General features: G+C 37.0%; 2 protein-coding genes and 2 non-coding genes across 4 annotated transcripts; 3 read left to right on the top strand and 1 right to left on the bottom strand.

Annotated features, from left to right (window-relative positions):
* On the top strand, nt 1-1333 carry LOC145010422 (uncharacterized). Its single transcript, XM_078968964.1, has 2 exons — nt 1-398; nt 1249-1333. Exons 1-2 carry the CDS (start codon nt 1-3, stop codon nt 1331-1333), a joined length of 483 nt encoding a protein of 160 aa, XP_078825090.1.
* Nucleotides 1334-11355: 10022 nt separating this feature from the next.
* Nucleotides 11356-11462, top strand: LOC145013505 (small nucleolar RNA R71). The gene has a single exon (XR_013665060.1). It is a non-coding gene; the product is annotated as a small nucleolar RNA R71 (small nucleolar RNA).
* Nucleotides 11463-13758: 2296 nt separating this feature from the next.
* On the top strand, nt 13759-15946 carry LOC145010423 (uncharacterized). Its single transcript, XM_078968965.1, has 4 exons — nt 13759-14329; nt 14810-15093; nt 15183-15560; nt 15752-15946. The coding sequence occupies exons 1-4, from the start codon at nt 13759-13761 to the stop codon at nt 15944-15946; spliced, it is 1428 nt and encodes a 475-aa protein (XP_078825091.1).
* On the bottom strand, nt 13930-14036 carry LOC145013568 (small nucleolar RNA R71). The gene has a single exon (XR_013665118.1). It is a non-coding gene; the product is annotated as a small nucleolar RNA R71 (small nucleolar RNA).
* Nucleotides 15947-19816: the final 3870 nt, after the last annotated feature.

Consider the following 19816-nt stretch of genomic DNA (forward strand, 5'->3'; position numbering starts at 1 on the left):
ATGTTTAATTTTGAGTTGGCTGAACTTCGTACCAAACGGTTAATGCAAATGAATTCCCTTGAAGAACTTAGAAATGAAGCCTACTCAAATTCCTTGATATACAAAGAGAAGACCAAGAATTGGCATGACAAAAGACTAAAGGGTAATAAGGACTTCCATGAAGGAAAAAAGGTGTTACTCTTCAAGTCAAGGTTAAATATTTTCCCGGGCAAGCTGAAGATATGGTGGGATGGTCCTTTAGTGGTGAAACAAGTTTTCCCATATGGAGCTTTTGATCTTATATCAAAAGATGGAATCCCTTTCAAGGTTAATGGCTATAGAATAAAGGAATATGAAGAAGGAATCCCAAAAGATGAAGGACTTGGAGAAGGGTTGCATTTTGAAGAAACCACAGGAACGTAAAGCGGGAAGGAGTCCAGCTAACGACTCCTTAAAAAGAAGCTCTTCCAGGAGGCAACCCGAGTTTAGAGTTTGCTTTCTTTTTACCTTTCTTTTTCATTTTATTTTTGTTTTTTTTAGGATTTGCTTTTATCAATCTTCTTCTGTGCTTAAAATGATTGCTTGAGGGCAAGCAATGTTCAAGTGTGGGGTTGGTGGCATAAAATTTAAGAACTCAATTTTTTATCAAACATAATGAAAAACTCGTCGAGTCCATGTACCTACTCGGTGAGTCGGTTTTAGAAATCTCGAAAAATCGCGAATTCACGTATCTACTCGGTGAGTAGGAATCTCTACTCGGTGAGTCCACGTATTTACCCGAAAAAAATTATTGATTTTCACATTCTGTAAATAAGGGGTTTTAACCCTAATTGGTAAAACACAATTACAAACGCAGCCACCAGCCACTCGACGAGCATCACTTCCTCTCAAGTATTCATCTCCAAATTTTGTTATTCCTTGCAACTTAATGTTTTTCTACTTAATCTTGTTAAAGTCCATATCTTGGGTAGACTTATGGCCATAATCTATAAAAAAACCAGAGTTTGGGGTTTACTCCAATCCTAGGGTTTTGATTTTTAGGTCGAATTAGGTTGTTTTAGACAAAATTTCTTGCAAACTTATGCTTAATGGACATACCAAGACAAACCCCTGGACTAATTTGTGTATTTGGATGGTTGATTTTGTTTGAATCAGGAGTGATATCGCAAAGTTCATACTACTCGCCGAGTCGGTTCTTGGACTTGGCGAGTCTACATTGTAGATACCCAAAAATTTTACATTCTTAATTTTTTTGTACTTTGTTTGCAGTTTTCTAAATCTTGTTTTGCAGAAAAAATGTCTAGGTGTGGACAAATCTCAAGAGGAGGCGGTTATGGGGACATCCCATGGCTAAATTTTCCATAAATCACTTTCAAATCCTCGCTCGCCCGTTCGAAAAATAAGCTAGAATCACTAAAACACAAGGAGATATATGTTCCCAACGAGATATACTGGCATTGGATTGGTCATGCCAGATTGGAGGAGGAATTGACTCCTTATTTGGTCAAGTCCTTTGTGAATGATGGGTTCACGATAATTTGTGATGGGTGGAGTCGATTGTTCAAGATTCAAGAACCTGTCTACCAAGAACTATATTGGGGATTCTTTTCTACCATCTCCTTCCGAGGTGGTAATGACTACTATAATCCGGGAATTATTACCTTTTGTCGTGGAGGGGAACTGTGCCAATGCAGCATAGTGGAGCTTGCATAGAGACTAGGGATCTATTATCAAAACATAATCATGTCTAAAAATTTTGAGTCATTCCTTGAACACTGCCACAAGGACCTGCCTGAAGAGGTGGTTGCATGTACTTGGTGGAACACAATTGCTAACCAGGTCTACATTCATTCTTCTGCTCAAGAGGAAAGCATCCGTTCCCCATTCATCGCTTGATCCATCGTCTTATCATAGGCATCATTAACATGCAAAAGGACAATGATAAGGTCCCCACTCTCGATATCTTCTACATGTAGAGCATCATTACCCCCGATGATTTTTGAAACTTGCCATATTGTTGGAAAAAATACTTAGTGGAGGGGGCGGTTAAGGAAAGGATTACTTCCAATACCAACGGTGGCATGTTTGTTACAAAGCTGGCTAGGACGTATGGGATTTTGGACCAAGGGGCGGGAAGGGTGTTGACAATGATTACTACTCTTCCTTTTAGCACTACATTATTTAGGAGGGCAAGGATTGTTAGATGCCATTTTATGCATCTTATAGGGTAGTTTTTATTATCATTATAGCATTAGGTTTTGTACATTCTCATTTCATTTATTTAAATAATGTTCAGCTCATGTCTTTCGTTAGAATTCCTATACTGCTCATGTTTTTATGTCAATTTCAGATGGTTCGAGTGGAGCAGTGTTTTGGGAGTAGTTGGATGCATGTTTGGAGCTTGGGACTTATGGAGTATGTTGAGGAATGATTTCAAGATGTTTTGGTCAATAAACATTCAATTGAATTGATGACACGAAGATAAAATATACAATATCAAAGTTAAAGGATGTTGTTGGCAGCTTTGACCCCCTTTCATTGTTTTGACCATATCTCGAGAACCGTAACTCCGATTGATACGATTCAAAACAATATGAAAAGAAGACAAAATTTCGGACGTCATAGGTACAACCTGCGATCGCAGGTTACCTTTTTGTGATCGCAAGTTTGGTCGCAGGTTGCCTTCGAGGTTCTTTTGTGCCCAAAATTCATCCGGAAGTGAAAACTCAAAACCTGTGATCGCAGGTTGTCTCCTTGCGATTGCAGGTTGTCCAAAAAGTGTAAAAATAGCATCCTACTTCATTAAAACGGCATCAGATGCATTTATTTCAAAATCTACGATTGCAGGTTGTCTCTTTGCGATCGCAGGTGCGTCGTTTTTGATGATGGACGTATAAAAAGACCCTGATAGCCTTCTAGTAACCTAAGTTGGCGATTCCAGAGGTACCAGACGATGAAATACAATTTTGGAGGCGTTTCTTCTCTGATTTCATCAATTTCTGAAGTTCTGAAGATTGTGGATCATCTCCTTCAAGTAGATTAGTAAGATTAGTTGTTTGATGTCTCTTTTCATCTATTTTTATCAGATTTTGGCCATGTCTGGCTAAACCCTAATTTTCAGTTTTGCATAATAAAAGATTTTTAATGTGATTGATCATTATATTTGGTTTTTGATTTGTGTTTCTATCTAGATTCTTCAGTTTTGTTCTTAGTGAATGTTTTATTTTGATTCTTGTTAGTTTGATCACCTAGCTAGGGTTTTATCATTCCAGTTAATCAATTAATAGAATCCGTAATTGTTCTAATTAATTGGTAATAAGTAACAAGTAATAAATCGATTTCGTGTTTAAGATTTGACTTTATTATAAACTGTAAAAATCATACATTTACGCTTCCGAGCTTGCGAGAAGTATTAGGTATTGCTGGGAATTTTACAAAGAGCTTAATGCAACTTTTTTTTTTATCTTAATTAAGAGCTTGTTCGATTAGACAGTAAAAAGTTAGGGTTAATTGAAGAGCTTGTTTTGATTAACTAATTTAGGTAAAAGAGAAATTACTAGAGCTTGTTAATTTTTCTCAGTACCAGCTTAGATAGAACACATCTCAAATAATCAGATCTGGATCAGTTACATGATTAGGAAAGTCGCAGCAGAACTGAAACCGTTTTTATTATTGATTTTCATTTAGTTTAATATCACTGCAATTTTAGTTTTTAGTTTAATTTAAAACCCCCTTCTTTTATATTTATGTATTGACTAGATGTGCATGATGCGAAAAGGCATTGACCATTAGGTTGTGTCCCTGAGGATTCGACCCTGCTTCCCTGTGCAATATTTTTAGTGCAACCAGCAGTGATAAATTTATTTGTTTAATACGTGTGCGACAACATGTTAACAAAGTGGCACCGTTGCCAGGGACACGGTGCTTTCTAATAGTTTTATGCCAAGAATTTTACGTTCAGGTACACCTTTAGTTTTTGATCCAGAAATCGAGCGAACTGTAAGGAAACTCAGGAAAGAAGTAGCAAGAAAGAAACAATCAGTTGTTCTCTTTGGTTCATCATCTTCCATATCCCCAGAAACCTCCACACAACAAGGCACTCCCTTGTGGAACAAATCAGATCCATTTTTTTTACAAAAGTACCCCCATATTCTCCTCAAAACAGCCCATATAAAACTTACTCCCCACCCTCTTCCGTTAAAACTGAAACCACAGACTCTTCAGAAACTGAATCTGAAGACTTAGTTATGAGTGGAGACGAAGCAGAGAAGACCTTTAGAGAGTGGGCCACTCAAGAGGTCAACCAACAACCCCTTTGCATTATGTTTCCAGAAGCCTAGAACTTCGAACTTAAATATGGACTGATTCATCTTCTTCCCACTTTCAGAGGATTGGTGATGTGCACAAAAGTAGTCACTAATTTTAATATTTATAACCTAACAAACTTAACTAACTATGCACTTATAGGCAGTGTAGCTTGGGTAAGTTGGGTGTCGATCACAGGGAACGGTATTACTAGTTAATTTACTTACTATTAAATTAATCTAATTATTAACAAGTTTAAAAGGGTTTTATCTGGTTTTACAAGATCAAATGAACTTAAATCAAATTAAATAAATAAAAACACGCTCTTGTTTAGTTTGAATCCACTTCTCCCTTATGGCTAGCTAATGATTACGGATTATTAAGTTGGTTTTTAGTTGTATTAGTAACTTAGTTCTAATTTTACCAATAATTAACTAATTCATGTCAAACCATGTATGTTGACACATAATTAAACACAAAACTAATTATGAATGTAAATATGCTATGTAAGATTTGTAATATAAACGCAATTATAGTCACAATACACGCTCTCTAACACAGCTAAGCTCAACTTATTCTAATTACTAACTAAGATTGGTCAATCCTACCTCTAACAATTCAATGTTCACTAAATCATTAGGTAAACAAGTTCATGCAGTTTAATGGTCACTAAGCTACACAGAACATGCAATCAAGCAATTAGAGAAACAAACAATAGCATGCTAGGTTATACAAATCAAACACAAGCAATTTTTACCAGCTAAAATTATCCATAAACATTGAACTATTCATAAGTTTAAAGCTTCATCTAGCTAAACAAGAGTAGCTAGATTCAGCTGCTCATCATAGCAACTAAACCAACACAACTAAAAATAATGAAAGACATGTTCTTATTTAACTAAAATATAGACCTCTATTCTTTTTTGTGTTTAAAACCCTCTTCCATAACTCTTCTTTCACTCTAAATCGTCTCCTGGATCTCTTTTCTTCTGCCAAAAGCTTTTTTTTCTCGTAATAATCAGGAGAACTTATATAATCTTCCAAAACCCGTGCCACGTCGTGGGCATCAAGTAATCCGTATCCTCCAAGTCGCAATGTCTATCTTTTGGAAACCCCATGCCACGCCGTGGGCTTCATCACCACGTCGTGAATTAAGTATTTATCGTGAATTTATTCTTTTCTTGTCTTTCAAGCCTCCCATGTTCCATATATTGTCACTTTTGGTCCCTCTCTTCGAAAATCCTTTATAGTGACTAAAAATAACAATTTAAAATCATAAGTATCATTATTCTAAACATAATATCAATTTATTAATAAAAATGTACTTAAATATTGCCTAAAAATAGGTATTAATATGGCAATATCAAAATACCCCACACTTAGGCTTTGCTTGCCCTCAAGCAAATTTAAACTTAATTCTTAATTACTAACACCACACAGAACAATCCGACTCTAGTTCAGCCATTATGCCAAGACCTCAACGCATGCATTTGTGTCTAAAATTTTCCTAAAGTACCCCCATACTTTAAATACTCACAATCTTCATAAACACTCGCCCACTTTTTCCGAACAATGCTCATTTTATGCAACCCTCCGAATCCATCCGCAGAAAACCTCCTTACCCTCAAGGTATTTTTAGTTGAGCAACCTAATCATACATAATCTAGAATTACAATTTATGATACCAATATGGAGCTCTTTTGGAATTCTTCACTTCTGTGACATTTGATCTTTGATTTCTTTGAATTCACCACCTTATTTGATTTGATTTCTGGTATCTTCAACTTTTGAATTTCTTGGAATTTTGATCTTTTGAACTTCATACTTTAACTTTGATGCTCCAAAAATTCTCGTAATTCTCTTTTTTTATATTACATGCACCTCACTTTTTTCACTCAAAACCTACATGCTTAAGCAGAGGCGCTCAACCTCAACCTTTATTGGTTAATGATAATAATTTTCCTGGATACATTTCAGGTTTAGGCTGCTAAACATATTGCATCCCTCAAACCAAGTGGGGTTATGTTTTTGTTCGATGCTTTCACTAAAATAAGGGAGGCCACAAATGCACTATAACGTGTATTGGCTCAACTAAACATTTGAACTTTCATCGGATCATCCCACATAACACTAGCAATTAACTCAAATTATTATTACTAGATTTAATTATTAAAAATTTCAATTTTTCAAAATTTCCAATTTTTACTATCAAATTCTATGATTATCTAGCAATTTACTTTTTCTACCCCTACCCCACACTTATTTCATATAATGCCCTCATTGTATGCATAAAAATAAATCAAAATTAAAGAAAAGGGAGAAAAAGGAACAGACTCCCCTGGGATAGTGGCGTGAACATCTCCAAAAGTCTGAAAAACATGCATCTATAATATGGACTTCCAAAAATAGAAACTTGGTGTAGAACTGGGTGAATATGTAAATAAACCACGAACATGACTCGAAACTTCAATTCTTCAAAGTGGGTGTTTATAAGTAAAAATATGGGCAATGATAAACTGGGACACATCGCGGCAGGTAACTGGCCACGTCGTGATACGGGATGAAAGCGCGAACACCAAACTGATTAATTTCTTCAAATTGCATGAATGCCACGACGTGGCGTAAGGATTCCACGTCGTGGAAACTGGATATAAGCAGAAAACGCCTTATTTGTTTCATTTACTCTAGCAAATTGACCAATGGCTAAATGGTTTAAGACACTTGTATGTAAATATATTTCCCAACTGTAACCTCTCTCCTACTAATATACCCCACACTTATCTTGAATTGTGGGTTCCAACTCACGACTCTAAGCTTCCTTGACACGACTCGAAAGTTAACCTTATATGCTCCTTAGAATCCCAATGCTAATCTGAAAAATGGAACAACCCAAAAGAAAGAGTAACATCATAGTTAAATAATGTTGTACATTACATACTAAATTCAAACATAAAAAAAAACTAAAAACTAGCCAAAAACAAAACAAAATAAAAAGAAAATAAAATCAATCATCATCTTGATCTTGCGCGCCACTTGGTCCTGCCCCATCATTCTGCGGACGCCATAGCTCCTCCCATATTGGAAAATAAGGATACTGTGGTGGCATAGAAGGTGGTCGGGTCACACCCAAATGCGAATAAATACCCTCAGTAAGCTGGGTATGATAAATGGAGTGCCCCCGGAAATTATCCAAATAAGTTCCCACCCGGCTCTAAAAAGGGTCGGTGGGAACTCCCTGCACATATTGCAAAGCAGCACGCTCTCTCTCGACCTCACCTCTAGCTTGCACATTCCGACGCCGCGGTCTGGCTGGTGGTTGCTGCCCTGGCTGCGCCTCCACTTGCTCGTCATCTATTGGCGGTATAACAAAACGACCACTGATATTCACCACCGCTCACATAACTACCAAGACTTGAATGGTCAAATTTGTGTCCGGGAATCGAGTAAGATTACTCACAAAGTCATGGGTCAAAGTATGATATGACCTAGCCAGGCGAGTAACCAAATGCCCCCCTGTAATCGGGCTCCCGGGCCTAGAATTGGCCGCTTTCTTCCTCATGAATCTTGCCAGCATATAAGGTAAATCACAACAAACTCCAGGAGTAATAAGAGTCCAAAATAAAACAGATTCTGAATGGGGACTTTATCACCATGACGCTTGTGATTTATTGAAAAAGTGATCAGGCGATGTAAAAATCGGAAAACATGATTCCGAATTTGTGACTCACTCGAGTCACGAGTATTGTACTCATTGCTAGAAATGCCCCACCAGAACTGAACGTCCATAATATCGGGATTAAAATCAAGAACGCATCCAAGCAAGAACGGTATGAAAAATAGAGATTGAGTCTCCACTTAGGTATAAAGCCCCATACGCCAAGCGAATTCCCGAAGACTACACTCTCTATAAACACCACCCAAACGAAACACAAGTGCCCGGTTGTAGGTAAAATCAATAGTGCGTTCCTCGAAGCATACGGTAGAGAAAAACTCCACCGATAATTCCTGGTATATGGGTTCTTGAATAGCAAACAAATTCCTCCACCCGTGACAAGTGAAAGAAAATTGATCTCCTACGTATGTTTTCGACCAATAGCGTTCCAACTCAACAACCATTCCCACACCACCAAGCCATCCCCAATCGATAATTGGGGCTATTGCAAACTCCCTATTGTACAACCATCCAAGCCGATTCTCGTAAGTAGTTAACAACGGTCGGGGAATGTTTTGAGGAAACTGATATAAAGGGTGTATACTCGCTACATCAATCAGGTTTTCCTCCTGTGGAATAGCTCTTCGTGGTCCCATTTCTGCATACACAATCAAACGAAAGCATCAAAAAATCTAAAACATTAAAACAGATTTAACTGTCTACCAGAAGTCACGATGTGTCCAGGCTCGCCACGCTATCAGCCGCAGTCGCACCCTGTATCTGGATCGGTCATTTTGTATGCCATTTTTACCAAAACTAATGCTTGGGGTTTGTTCCTATGGACATTTAAGGGACATGCAACCTAGAATCAACAACTAGTTCCAACCAATTTCGTGAATCACATAAACCCTAACCTTGAAAATGTAAAATTGTAAGAACTAACTACAAATAATGAGTAGAACACATACCAAGTAGAGTTAATTGACAAGAACTTGCAAGGAAATTGGAAGTCGATTAAGAAATTGGCTGTGGGGTATTTTGTTCCCGTTCATGCGGCAGTATCAAATGTGGAATGGGGATGTTGGTCAAAGGGTTTTAAGGAAATGGTCCCCCCCCCCCCCCCCCGTGACTTTTTAAAGGCTACATCATGGCTTGCTATGCCCACATCGTGGACTTTAAAACTATAATCTAATCCCGTGTTTTCATTTTGACCCACGACGTGGCTGGCTATGCCCACGTCGTGGAAACTGCCTGATTGCAAAATGTTATAAAATCTCACTATTTAACTAACTACTTTGCATCTCATTCATTAATTAACGTTCCCCACAGCTAATTCTTTATTAATTATCAGTTATCAGATGATGAGTTGATGTCTTTCCTAATTAAAAAGAAATTTTTTTTAAGAGAAAAGAAAATGCAAACCAAACTCGGGTTGCCTCCCGAGAAGCGCTTCTTTTTCTTGGAGTCTTGAGCCAGACTCCGTGCCTTCTACGTTGAATCTTCTGAAGAATTCACCATTAAGATCTTTTGTTCCTTGAACCGTCGCTTGTAAGCTTTAACTCGCCTTTTATATGCCTTCTTTGAGTTCTCCTTTTTAGCTTTGCCCTCTTCTTCAAGCTTGCGTTTTGTGCCCTTAGTTTGTTCCTTGCACTCCATAGCATCCTCCTCTTCTTTCACCACTGGCTTTGTTACTCTTCAAGTGACCTCTTCTTCATCACTTGTCATTTCCTCATCCTCTTTGCTCACCCAAGAAGGCGGACTCTTGTAAGCTATGACTTCAATCAAGTATGGAACAGATGCCCTCTGTTTTGTCCTTTTGACTTGATGAACAACCTTTATCTTCTTGAAAGTCATCTTTTATCCCAAAAACTTCTTATTCATCTCCAACCCTCAAAGTGAGCTTAGACTCGCGAATATCAACAAGAGCTCCAGCAGTGTTAAGCAATGGACGCCCAAGGATTATTGGAACATCCGGATCCTCTTTCATGTCCAAGACTACAAAGTCTATTGGAAAAACAAAATTTCTAATTTTCACCAAAATATCCTCCACTATGCCCCGGGGTTGTGTCACCGAACGATTCGTGATGTGAATCTTCATTTTTGTAGCCTTCATCTTCTGAATCTCCAATTTTTGATAAAATGAAAAAGGCATCAAATTAATGCTAGCCCCAGAATCGGCTAAAGCATTAACCTTCATTTTATTCCCAAACTCACATGGAAGAGTGAGGCATCCAGGATCCCCCATCTTTTCTGGTGTTTCTCCCAACACAACTTTTGAAGTTTGTTCACTTAGAATCACTGTAGACTACTTCTTTAATTGCCTTCGAGTGTCTATCAAATCTTGCAGTAATTTCTGGTTCTCGGGAGCTTTGGATAAGGACTCAAAAAAGGGAGTATTAATTGGGATCCCCTTTACATGCTTCACAAAGTCTAAATGCTCCTTCTCCAGTAGACTAAGTGCAGCTCGGGTGGGAAATGGCAAAGGTGGCTGATAAGCTAGAACGTACTCAAAGGATTTTTGATCAGACATGTGCCACGCCATGGCCATTGGAGTGCCACGTCGTGGCGAAGCTGGTTCAACAACTTCTTCACTTTCGAACTTTAACTTCTTTGGTTTTGGATCGGGCTGCTGTGGTTCTTCTTCCAATGCCTCCAGGAACTCAGAGACTGCTTCTTCTTCAATATCGATGGCCATTACATGAGATTGGGTCTTTACTTCGTGATTCTTCGGGGATAATTGTTCATGAACTAGAGTGGCTAGTTGACCAAATTGTACTTCAAGGTTATGGATGGAGGCTTGCTGATTCTTTATCAAAGTTTTTTGTTCCATAATGGCAGAATCAGTGGCATCATGTCTCTTTTCTGAAGCTTCCATAAACTTCATCAAAATGGTCTATAGGTCGGGTTTCTTCTCGGCTGTTGGCTGCTCGTTTTGATAAAAGCCTCGACCTATCTACCTATACTTCTCTTCTTTTTGCTACTTATACTCTTCATATGTCAGCCACTACTTCTTCAATTTCCTCCAGTCCTCATCATACATATCCCCACTAGAGTAGCACAATTGAGCTTTCCTGTTCCCAAACTCATCTACATTGCAGTCCTTGGTCAAGTGTGGACCACTACATCTCTCGCAACCCACTCTTATGGCATGTATTGATTAGTCCATTTGTGTTATCCTTTGATCCATATTATTCAGCATGACCATTACAGCTGCTATTTCTTCAGTTTGGGCCCCTCCACTGCATTTGATTCCATCTTGCCTAGGGTTGTGGTATTCGCGAGAGTGCTTCGCAAATTCTTCAATCAACTCCTTGACCTCCCTTGGATTTTTCTTTGTTAATGGTCCTTGAGAGTGAAGGAGTTAACTCGTCATAACGTTGACCCCATCATAGAAGATTGAGATCTCTTGTTGCACATTTAGATCATGTTGAGGGAAATTTCTGAGCAAGCCCTTGTACCGCCCCCATGCTTTGTATAATGACTCCCCCGTCTGTTGCTCAAAGTTGGCTATTACTTTCTTGAGTTTGGCTATCTTAGATGGTGGGAAAAACTGGTCCAGGAATTGCTCACGCATTTGAGCCCAAGTGGTGATTGTATCCGGTGGAAGTGATTTTAACTACTCCTTAGCAGCTCCTTTGAAAGTGACGGGAAGCATCCTAAGCAAGACTGTGTTTCTGTTGACATTTGGGACATTGAAGTAATCCGCAATGTCGTTGACTTCATCTAGATGGTTAAAAGCATCCTCATGATCTTTCCCAAAAAATGGGATATCCTTTAGTGCAGTCAATATGTGTCCCTTCAACTCGAATGTGGCAGTGGCAGGTATTACGGGTTGGACTAAACTGGGACGCAAATCTTCTCAGATCCGCTTCTTGTAAGCTCCCATGGACATCTCTTCAATTGCTGCCATCTCGTTCCTTGGCTCGTTCTCGGGTTCGCTCGTGTGTTCTTCAAATTTTGGCTCGGTATCGCTTTCGGACTCGGTTTGGATGGGTGTATGATCCAAATGTTCAAGATTGCTCTTGTGCCTGACTGATGAACTTGACTCTCCTGTCTTCTTTCCCGACTTCCTAGAAAAGGCTGACTTCAATTCTTGTAAGGGCGTCTTTTTCTTGTGAAGTGCAGACTCGGGATCTTCAAATGGTGGCACCAAGTGTGTGTTTGAGCTTCTGGTCATGAACTCCTACAACTTGCTAATCTAAAAGCGTAAAACTGAACTAAAATAAGAAAAACTAACTACAAACTAAAAATTTAATTTTTTTTTTTTAACTTTCCACGTCGTGGCCAGTATATGGCCACGTCGTGGAATCTGTGATTAACAGAAAAAATTTTATTTTGCTTAAAAAGTGAACTTTTTGTGGTCTTTACTCCACAAGAAGGATCGATTAATTTAATGCAAATAAATAAACTAAAAACTAAGCCGTTCCCCGGCAACAACGCCAAAAAACTTGATGTGCACAAAAGTACTCACTAATTTTAATATTTGTAACCTAACAAACTTAACTAACTATGCACTTATAGGCAGTGTGCCTAGTCAGATTACAATATAGCTTGGGTAAGTTGGGTGTCGATCACAGGGAACGGTGTTACTAGTTAATTTACTTACTATTAAATTAATCTAATTATTAACAAGTTTAAAGGGGTTTTATCTGGTTTTACAAGATCAGATGAACTTAAATCAAATTCAATAAATAAAAACACGCTCTTGTTTAGTTTGAATCCACTTCTCCCATATGGCTAGCTAATGATTACGGATTATTAAGTTGGTTTTTAGTTGTATTAGTAATTTAGTTCTAATGTTACCAATAATTAACTAATTCATGTCAAACCATGTATGTTCACACATAATTAAACACAGAACTAATTATGAATGTAAATATGCTATGTAAGATTTGTAATATAAACGAAATTATAGTCACAATACACGCTCTCTAACATAGCTAAGCTCTATTTATTCTAATTACTAACTAAGATTGGTCAATCCTATCTCTAACAATTCAATGTTCACTAAATCATTAGGTAAACAAGTTCATGCAGTTTGATGGTCACTATGCTACACAGAACATGCAATCAAACAATTAGATAAACAAACAATAGCATGCTAGGTTATACAAATCAAACACAAGCAATTTTTACCAACTAAAATTAATCCATAAACATTGAACTATTCATAAGTTTAAAGCTTCATCTAGCTAAACAAGAGTAGCTAGATTCAGCTGCTCATCATAGCAACTAAACCAACATAGCTAAAAATAATGAAAGACATGTTCTTATTTAACTAAAATATAGAGCTCTATTCTTTTTGGTGTTTAAAACCCTCTTCCAGAACTCTTCTTTCGCTCTGAATCGTCTCCTGGATCTCTTTCCTTCTGCCAAAAGCTTTTTTACTCGTAATAATCAGGAGAACTTATATAATCTTCAAAAACCCGCGCCACGTCGTGGCCAGCTGTGCCACGTTGTGGGCTTCAAGTAATCTGTATCCTCCAAGTCGCGATGTCTATCTTCTGGAAACCCCATGCCACGTCGTGGGCTTCATCACCACGTCGTGAATTAAGTATTTATCGTGAATTTATTCTTTTCTTGTCTTTCAAGCCTTCCATGTTCCGCATATTGTCACTTTTGGTCCCTTTCTTCAAAAATCCTTTATATTGACTGAAAATAACAATTTAAAATCATAAGTATCATTATTCTAAACATATTATCAATTTATTAATAAAAATGTACTTAAATATTGCCTAAAATAGGTATAAATATGTCAATATCAATTGGAAAACGAAGACCCACATAAATTCCTCAAGGAATTTCATGTGGTTTGGTCAGGAATGAAGCCTCATGCTGTCACACAAGACCAGATAAAGTTAAGGGTATTCCCCTTTTCGCTTCAAGATTCTACAAGAGAATGGTTGTATGAACTCTCATCAGGTTCCATCACCACTTGGATAGAACTCGCTAAGCTATTTTTAGAGAAATACTTTCCAGAAATGCGAGTCTCCAGTCTCAGAAGAGAAATCATTGGTATTAAACAAGGAAAAAGAGAAGCTTTACATACCTACTGGGAGAGATTCAAGAAGTTGTTCGTCCGTTGCCCCCAACATGGATTTAGTGATTACCAGCTCTATAATTGTTTTTGTGAAGGTCTAACATCCATGGAAAGATGGCTTATAAATGCTTCCGGTGGTGGTTCTTTGGGTGACATGACACCAACTGAAAGCAGAGAGCTGATTGAGAAGCTGGCGATTGAGTCTAAACATTCCGGGAATGAAGATGAGTGGTGTCCAGATCAGCCAAGAGGGGTCAAGGAAGTCAGCAATGTTCATCTAGAAGCTCAGATATCTGAATTGACAAAATCTGTTATGCTCTTGACTAAAGAAAAATCATATGCAAAGAAACAATGTGGGATTTGCTTAAAGACTGATCACCCTATAGATATGTGCCCAATATTGCAATAGGATACAGCTGCAGTCAAAGCTGTCGGGGGCTACCAACAGAATTTTCAAAATAATTATCAGCATAAACAACAATTTTAGCCGCCACTCGGATTTTTGCAACAACGAAATTTTCAACAGGCAAGCTTTCAGTAAAACTTTCGGCAGCAAAATTTTCAGAATCAGAATTACCAGAATCAGAACACACATCAGCAACCTAGTAGTTCCAGCATGTCCTTAGAAGATATAGTGACGAGTCTTGCCACGAGCACCCAAGCATTCCAGACCAAAACTAGAGCTAGTATCAAGAATCTGGAGCAACAGGTGTCTCAACTTGCCACTTCTGTGGGCCGTCTGGAGTCTTAAGGAAAGTTACCAGGGCATAGAGAAAATAATCCAAAGCACAATGTGAGTGTTATTTCCTTGAGAAGTAGAAATACATATGAAGGCCCAAGCTCATCTGAACCAGAAAACAAAGATGAAGAAGAGTTTGAAGAGGTTCTGATAGAAGAAGGAGATGTGGAAGGGATAGAAAAAGAATCTGAAGCTGAAGAGTTTGAAGAGGTGTTGGTTAAAGAAGAATCTGAAAAGCTGGAAGAAAAAGAAGCTCCAACACTACCCAAGCCAATTCTGAAGGAGTACAAGCCATTACCTCCATTCCCATCAAGACTAAAGAGTACGAAGCACGAAAGAGATGATGAAGATATTATGGAAATTCTTCACAAGGTTGAGGTAAATATCCCACTTTTAGATGTTATAAATCACATCCCTCGCTAGGCTAAATTTCTAAAAATTTTATGTGCTTCTACGAAAAAAAAAAGAAATTTAATGAGATTGTAAAAGTGGTGAAAATATCTCTTCTATTTTACAAAAAAGGTTTACCTCCAAAGTGCAAGGATCCGGGGATTTTCTCAATTCCTTGTAAATTGGGGAAACTTAATATTCCAAAAGCCATGCTGGACTTAGGAGATTTAGTTAATGTCTTCCCGTTTTCTATTTTTGAAAAATTAAAATTGGGATCTTTGCAAAAGATTAGGACAATTATACACTTGGCTGACCACTCAATAGTACACCCAAAAGGTGTATTGGAGGATGTTCTTGTTCAAGTGGATAATTTGATTTTTCCCGCTGATTTTTACATTTTGGACATGGGAAACTTGGACACTTCAGATGCAAATCCAAGATTGATGTTTTTGCTGGTACTCTTTCTATGGAGTTTGATGGTGATATTGTGCACTTTAAAATAAATGATAGTGAAATTCCATTTGATAAATTTTCTGTTAATTATCTGGGTATCAACAGTTCTTTTTCTGAGGACTGTTGTGATTTTTCTAATGGTTCTGTGCAAGATTTATTTTTAGACATTAAACTAGATAATTATACATTAAAGGAGCTGAACATAGATAAGCTTGGGGAGATGAAAGATCATGTAAATTTTGCTGGAGGAACTGGTATAAAGCTGATAGAAAAAGCTAAGCTTGGGGAAGATGAGAAAAATGTGATTTCTAACATGAAGCTAAAAAAGAAAAAGAAGAAGTTGGGTGCTGTCAAGAAGAATGGAAAAAAAAACGGCTCAAAAATCTAAAATTTGAGTCATTTGATAAAAATTTGGATATTTCCCGATTGTTGAACAAGTCCCAGATCCACCCATATTGCCATATTTGAAGGGATCTGGAGATACAAGGAAAAGAGTTGAGCTTCAAGGAAGTCCCAACCACACGGGTTCATAAATTTGGTTGAACAAAATCGAGTCAACGACCTTAAAAAAGGGCGGCTTTCCAGGAGGCAACCCGATGAGTAGTTTTTAGTTTTTCAATAAAGTGATGGTCACAGTCCAAGCAAGCTTGGGGAAATCAGAGGAACGACAGAGTTGCTGAAATTCAGATTTTGCGCCACATCTTCGTCAAAAATCATATTTCTGCAACCTTATCAGGTACATTCTTTTCTACCTGTACATTTTTGTTTTTATTTGCTTTATTGAGCTGTTCATTCCTCTCTAATCATTGAGGACAATGCATCATTTTAAGCTTGGGGAGGGGGTTAGTGTAAAATTTTGCATTTTTAATTTTTTAGTTAAAATTTTCAATTTTTGTTTTCATGTTATTTTCTACATTGCATTTGCATACTAAAAATTCGAAAATCCAAAAAATATTTTATTTTTTGTTTTTATCTTTTCTGCATTAATAAAAAAAGCCCAAAAAGATTTTTATATTTGGTTATTTTTTTTATTTTCTTCATATAAAAAAATTAAAAATTTTACATGAGATGAGGATATTTCTTTACATTCGATAGCTCTGTTACGATGAAGTGTGATAGTTACTGAAAATAATACTCTCATTACAATCAATTTAAGAATTATTCTTTTCATGTGCTTTCGATGTTTTCAATATGAACCAACATAAGAGCCAGATAATTTTTACAATGAAAGTGTGAGATGGAAAAAGGAACAGTGTTTTGAAAATAATTTCCTTGAATGCCTTAAAAAGAACCTAGATTGGATAACCCTTATCATTCCTTGAAGTACTGAACCCTATAGTTTCTACGCCTTTTGAGGTTGGGAGGGAACTCTTGTTATACCCACAATTTATTATCATATTTGAAGTGTTGAAGATATGGAGGGTCTCAAAGTAAAATTCACGCCTAGTCAATATATATATATATATATATATATATATATATATATATATATATATATATATATATATATATATATATATGTTAGAAAGGATATATCAAGATACTTGAAGAAATTTGCAATTCAAAGTTAAATCCAAGTCAAGTTCAATTCGAAATCAAGAAATAAACAAGTTAAATCTGAATAGTTGATCAAGACAACGAAGATATGTGGTATAATGAGATTGATCTCTCGATAGTGGAATCATAGGGGTAAGCTTGGATTTTCTGTCGATAATGGAGCTTACCACGTTTACTGGACGAGTTTGGAAAAAAAAGGAGGGGTTGGTCAAGCTAAGTTTTTATAAACGAATTTTCATGAAATTGTTTTTAAAAATACACTTTTTTCACAAATTAAATTCGGCGTAAAAATTATTTGTTTAAGTTTGGTTTAACTTATAAAATATAACTGTGAATCGTTAATATAAAGTATTGAGACTGTTGTCTAGGTAGTGATTTCATTGGAGCTTCCTCGTTGTGAAATCTGATCATGTGACAAAAGAAAGAGTGAAGTACATTAGTTTAAGTTTTTCTTTTTATTTTAAATTATTTTTAGGTCATCTACATCTTTCCATTTGTTTATAATGTCTTAATCCTTTTTCTTACTTGAGGGCAAGTAAGGTTCAAGCTTGGGGAGATTTGTTAGATGCCATTTTATGCATCTTATAGGGTAGTTTCTATTATCATTTTAGCATCATATTTTGTACATTTTCCTTTCATTTAATTAATTAATGTTCAACTCATGTCTTTCGTTAGAATTCCCGTACTACTCACGTTTTTATGTCAATTTCAGATAGTTCGAGTGGAGCAGTGTTTTAGGAGCAGTTGGATGCATGTTTGGAGCTTAAAGTGGAGCTTGGTACTTATGGAGTATGTTTAGGAATGATTTAAAGACGTTTTGGTCAATAAAAATTCAATTGAATTGATCACACGAAGATAGAATATACAATATCAAAGTTAAAGGATGTTGTTGGCAGCTTTGACCCCCTTTCAGTTTGTTGACCATATCTCGAGAACCGCAACTCCGATTAACGTGATTCAAAATGATATGAAAAGTAGACAAAATTTCGGACGTCATAGACACAACCTGTGATCGTAGGTTTTCTCCTTGCGATTGCAAGTGACCTTTTTTCGATCGCAAGTTTGGTCGCAGGTTGCCTTCGAGGTTCTTTTGTGCCCAAAATTCATTCGAAAGTGAAAACTCAAAACCTGCGATCGCAGGTTGTCTCCTTGCGATTTCAGGTTGGCCAAGAAGTGTCAAAACAGCATCCTACTTCATTAAAACGGCATCAGATGCGTTTATTTCAAAACCTGCGATTACAGGTTGTCTCCTTGCGATCGCAGTTGCGTTGTTTTTACTGCTGGACGTATAAGCAGACCCTGATAGCCTTCCAGTAACCTAAGTTGGCGATTCCAGAGATACCAGATGATGAAAATACAATTTTGGAGGCGTTTCTTCTCTGATTTCATCAATTTATGAAGATTTGAAGACTGTGGATCATCTCCTTCAAGTAGATTAGTAAGATTTGTTGTTAAATGTCTCTTTTCATCTATTTTTATCAGATTTTAGCCATGTCTGGCTAAACCCTAGTTTTTAGTGTTGCATAATACAAGTACTTTCATGTGATTGATCATTATATTTGTTTTTTGATTTGTGTTTCTATCTAGATTCTTCAGTTTTGTTCTTAATGAATGTTTGATTTTGATTCTTGTTAGTTTGATCACCTAGCTAGGGTTTTATCATTCCAGTTAATCAGTTAATAGAATCCGTAATTGTTCTTGTCAACTGGTAAAAGTAACAAATATCAGATTGGTTCCGTTTTGGGATTTAACTCTGGTATAAACTGTAAAAATCATATCTTTATGCTTTCGAGCCTATGAGCAGTATTGGTTATTGCTGGGAATTTTACATAGACTATAATGCAACTTTTCTGATTTAATTAAGAGCTTGTTTGATTAGACAATGAAAAGTTAGGGTTAATTAAAGAGGTTGTTTTGATTAACTAATTTAGGTAAAGGAGAAATTACTAGAGCTCGTTAGTTTTTCTCAGTACCAGCTTAGATAGAACGCATCTCAAATAACCAAGTCAATATTGATTAAATGATTAGGAAAGTCGCAGCAGAACTAAAATTGTTTTTTATATTGATTTTCGTTTAGTTTAGTATCACTACAATTTTAGTTTTTAGTTTAAGTCAAATCCCCCTTTTAAGAATTTCTATCTTGACTAGATTGTGCCTGATGCAAAAAGGCATTGACTATTAGGCGGTGTACCTGAGGATTCGACCTTGCTTCCCTATGCTTTATTTTTAGTGCAAGCAGTAGTGATAATTTATTTTCTTAATACGCGTGCGACAACGTGTTAACAAGGATCATTGAGGATTATGGTGGGGGCATATTGGAATCCCAAATGCGTATGAGGTTTTGGTACTCGAGGAGTTGGGAAGGATGGTGAGGCCAAGAAGGAAACACATCCGAGAAGACCCACCAGTCATTACGGTGGATGGGGAGCTATCAGTGGATTGGTACAACATGGAAATGAGAAGGTACCAGGACGATCTTGGATGAAGTATGAATTACAACAACGAATCATGTGTTTACTTATTTGAATAAATGAATATTGCGCCAAGACCAGGGCCCAGATATCCCTATGTTTCGAGTTGGGAAGAGTGGGTAAATCAAAGAAAGAATCAAGCTGGTGCTAGTGGAGCTGAAGAGAATGAATAAGATGATGAAGATTGATGTTTTGTGGTTTTTATTTGGTTGTTTGAAAACTATTTTTAT

Source organism: Lactuca saligna, chromosome 8 (assembly GCF_052625555.1).
Source record: "Lactuca saligna cultivar CGN05327 chromosome 8, ASM5262555v1, whole genome shotgun sequence".
In the NCBI taxonomy this organism is placed as follows: Eukaryota; Viridiplantae; Streptophyta; class Magnoliopsida; order Asterales; family Asteraceae; genus Lactuca; species Lactuca saligna.

What these genes read in the sequence shown, in the direction of transcription:
- LOC145010423 (XM_078968965.1), top strand. Translation starts at nt 13,759, where the DNA reads ATGAAGCCTCATGCTGTCACACAAGACCAGATAAAGTTAAGGGTATTC. An exon ending in ATCATATGCAAAGAAACAAT is followed by an intron (nt 14,330 to 14,809) that starts GTGGGATTTGCT and finishes ATACATATGAAG; the next exon opens with GCCCAAGCTCATCTGAACCA. An exon ending in CAAGATTGATGTTTTTGCTG is followed by an intron (nt 15,561 to 15,751) that starts GTACTCTTTCTA and finishes TATACATTAAAG; the next exon opens with GAGCTGAACATAGATAAGCT.
- LOC145010422 (XM_078968964.1), top strand. Translation starts at nt 1, where the DNA reads ATGTTTAATTTTGAGTTGGCTGAACTTCGTACCAAACGGTTAATGCAA. An exon ending in TTTGAAGAAACCACAGGAAC is followed by an intron (nt 399 to 1,248) that starts GTAAAGCGGGAA and finishes CTTTGTTTGCAG; the next exon opens with TTTTCTAAATCTTGTTTTGC.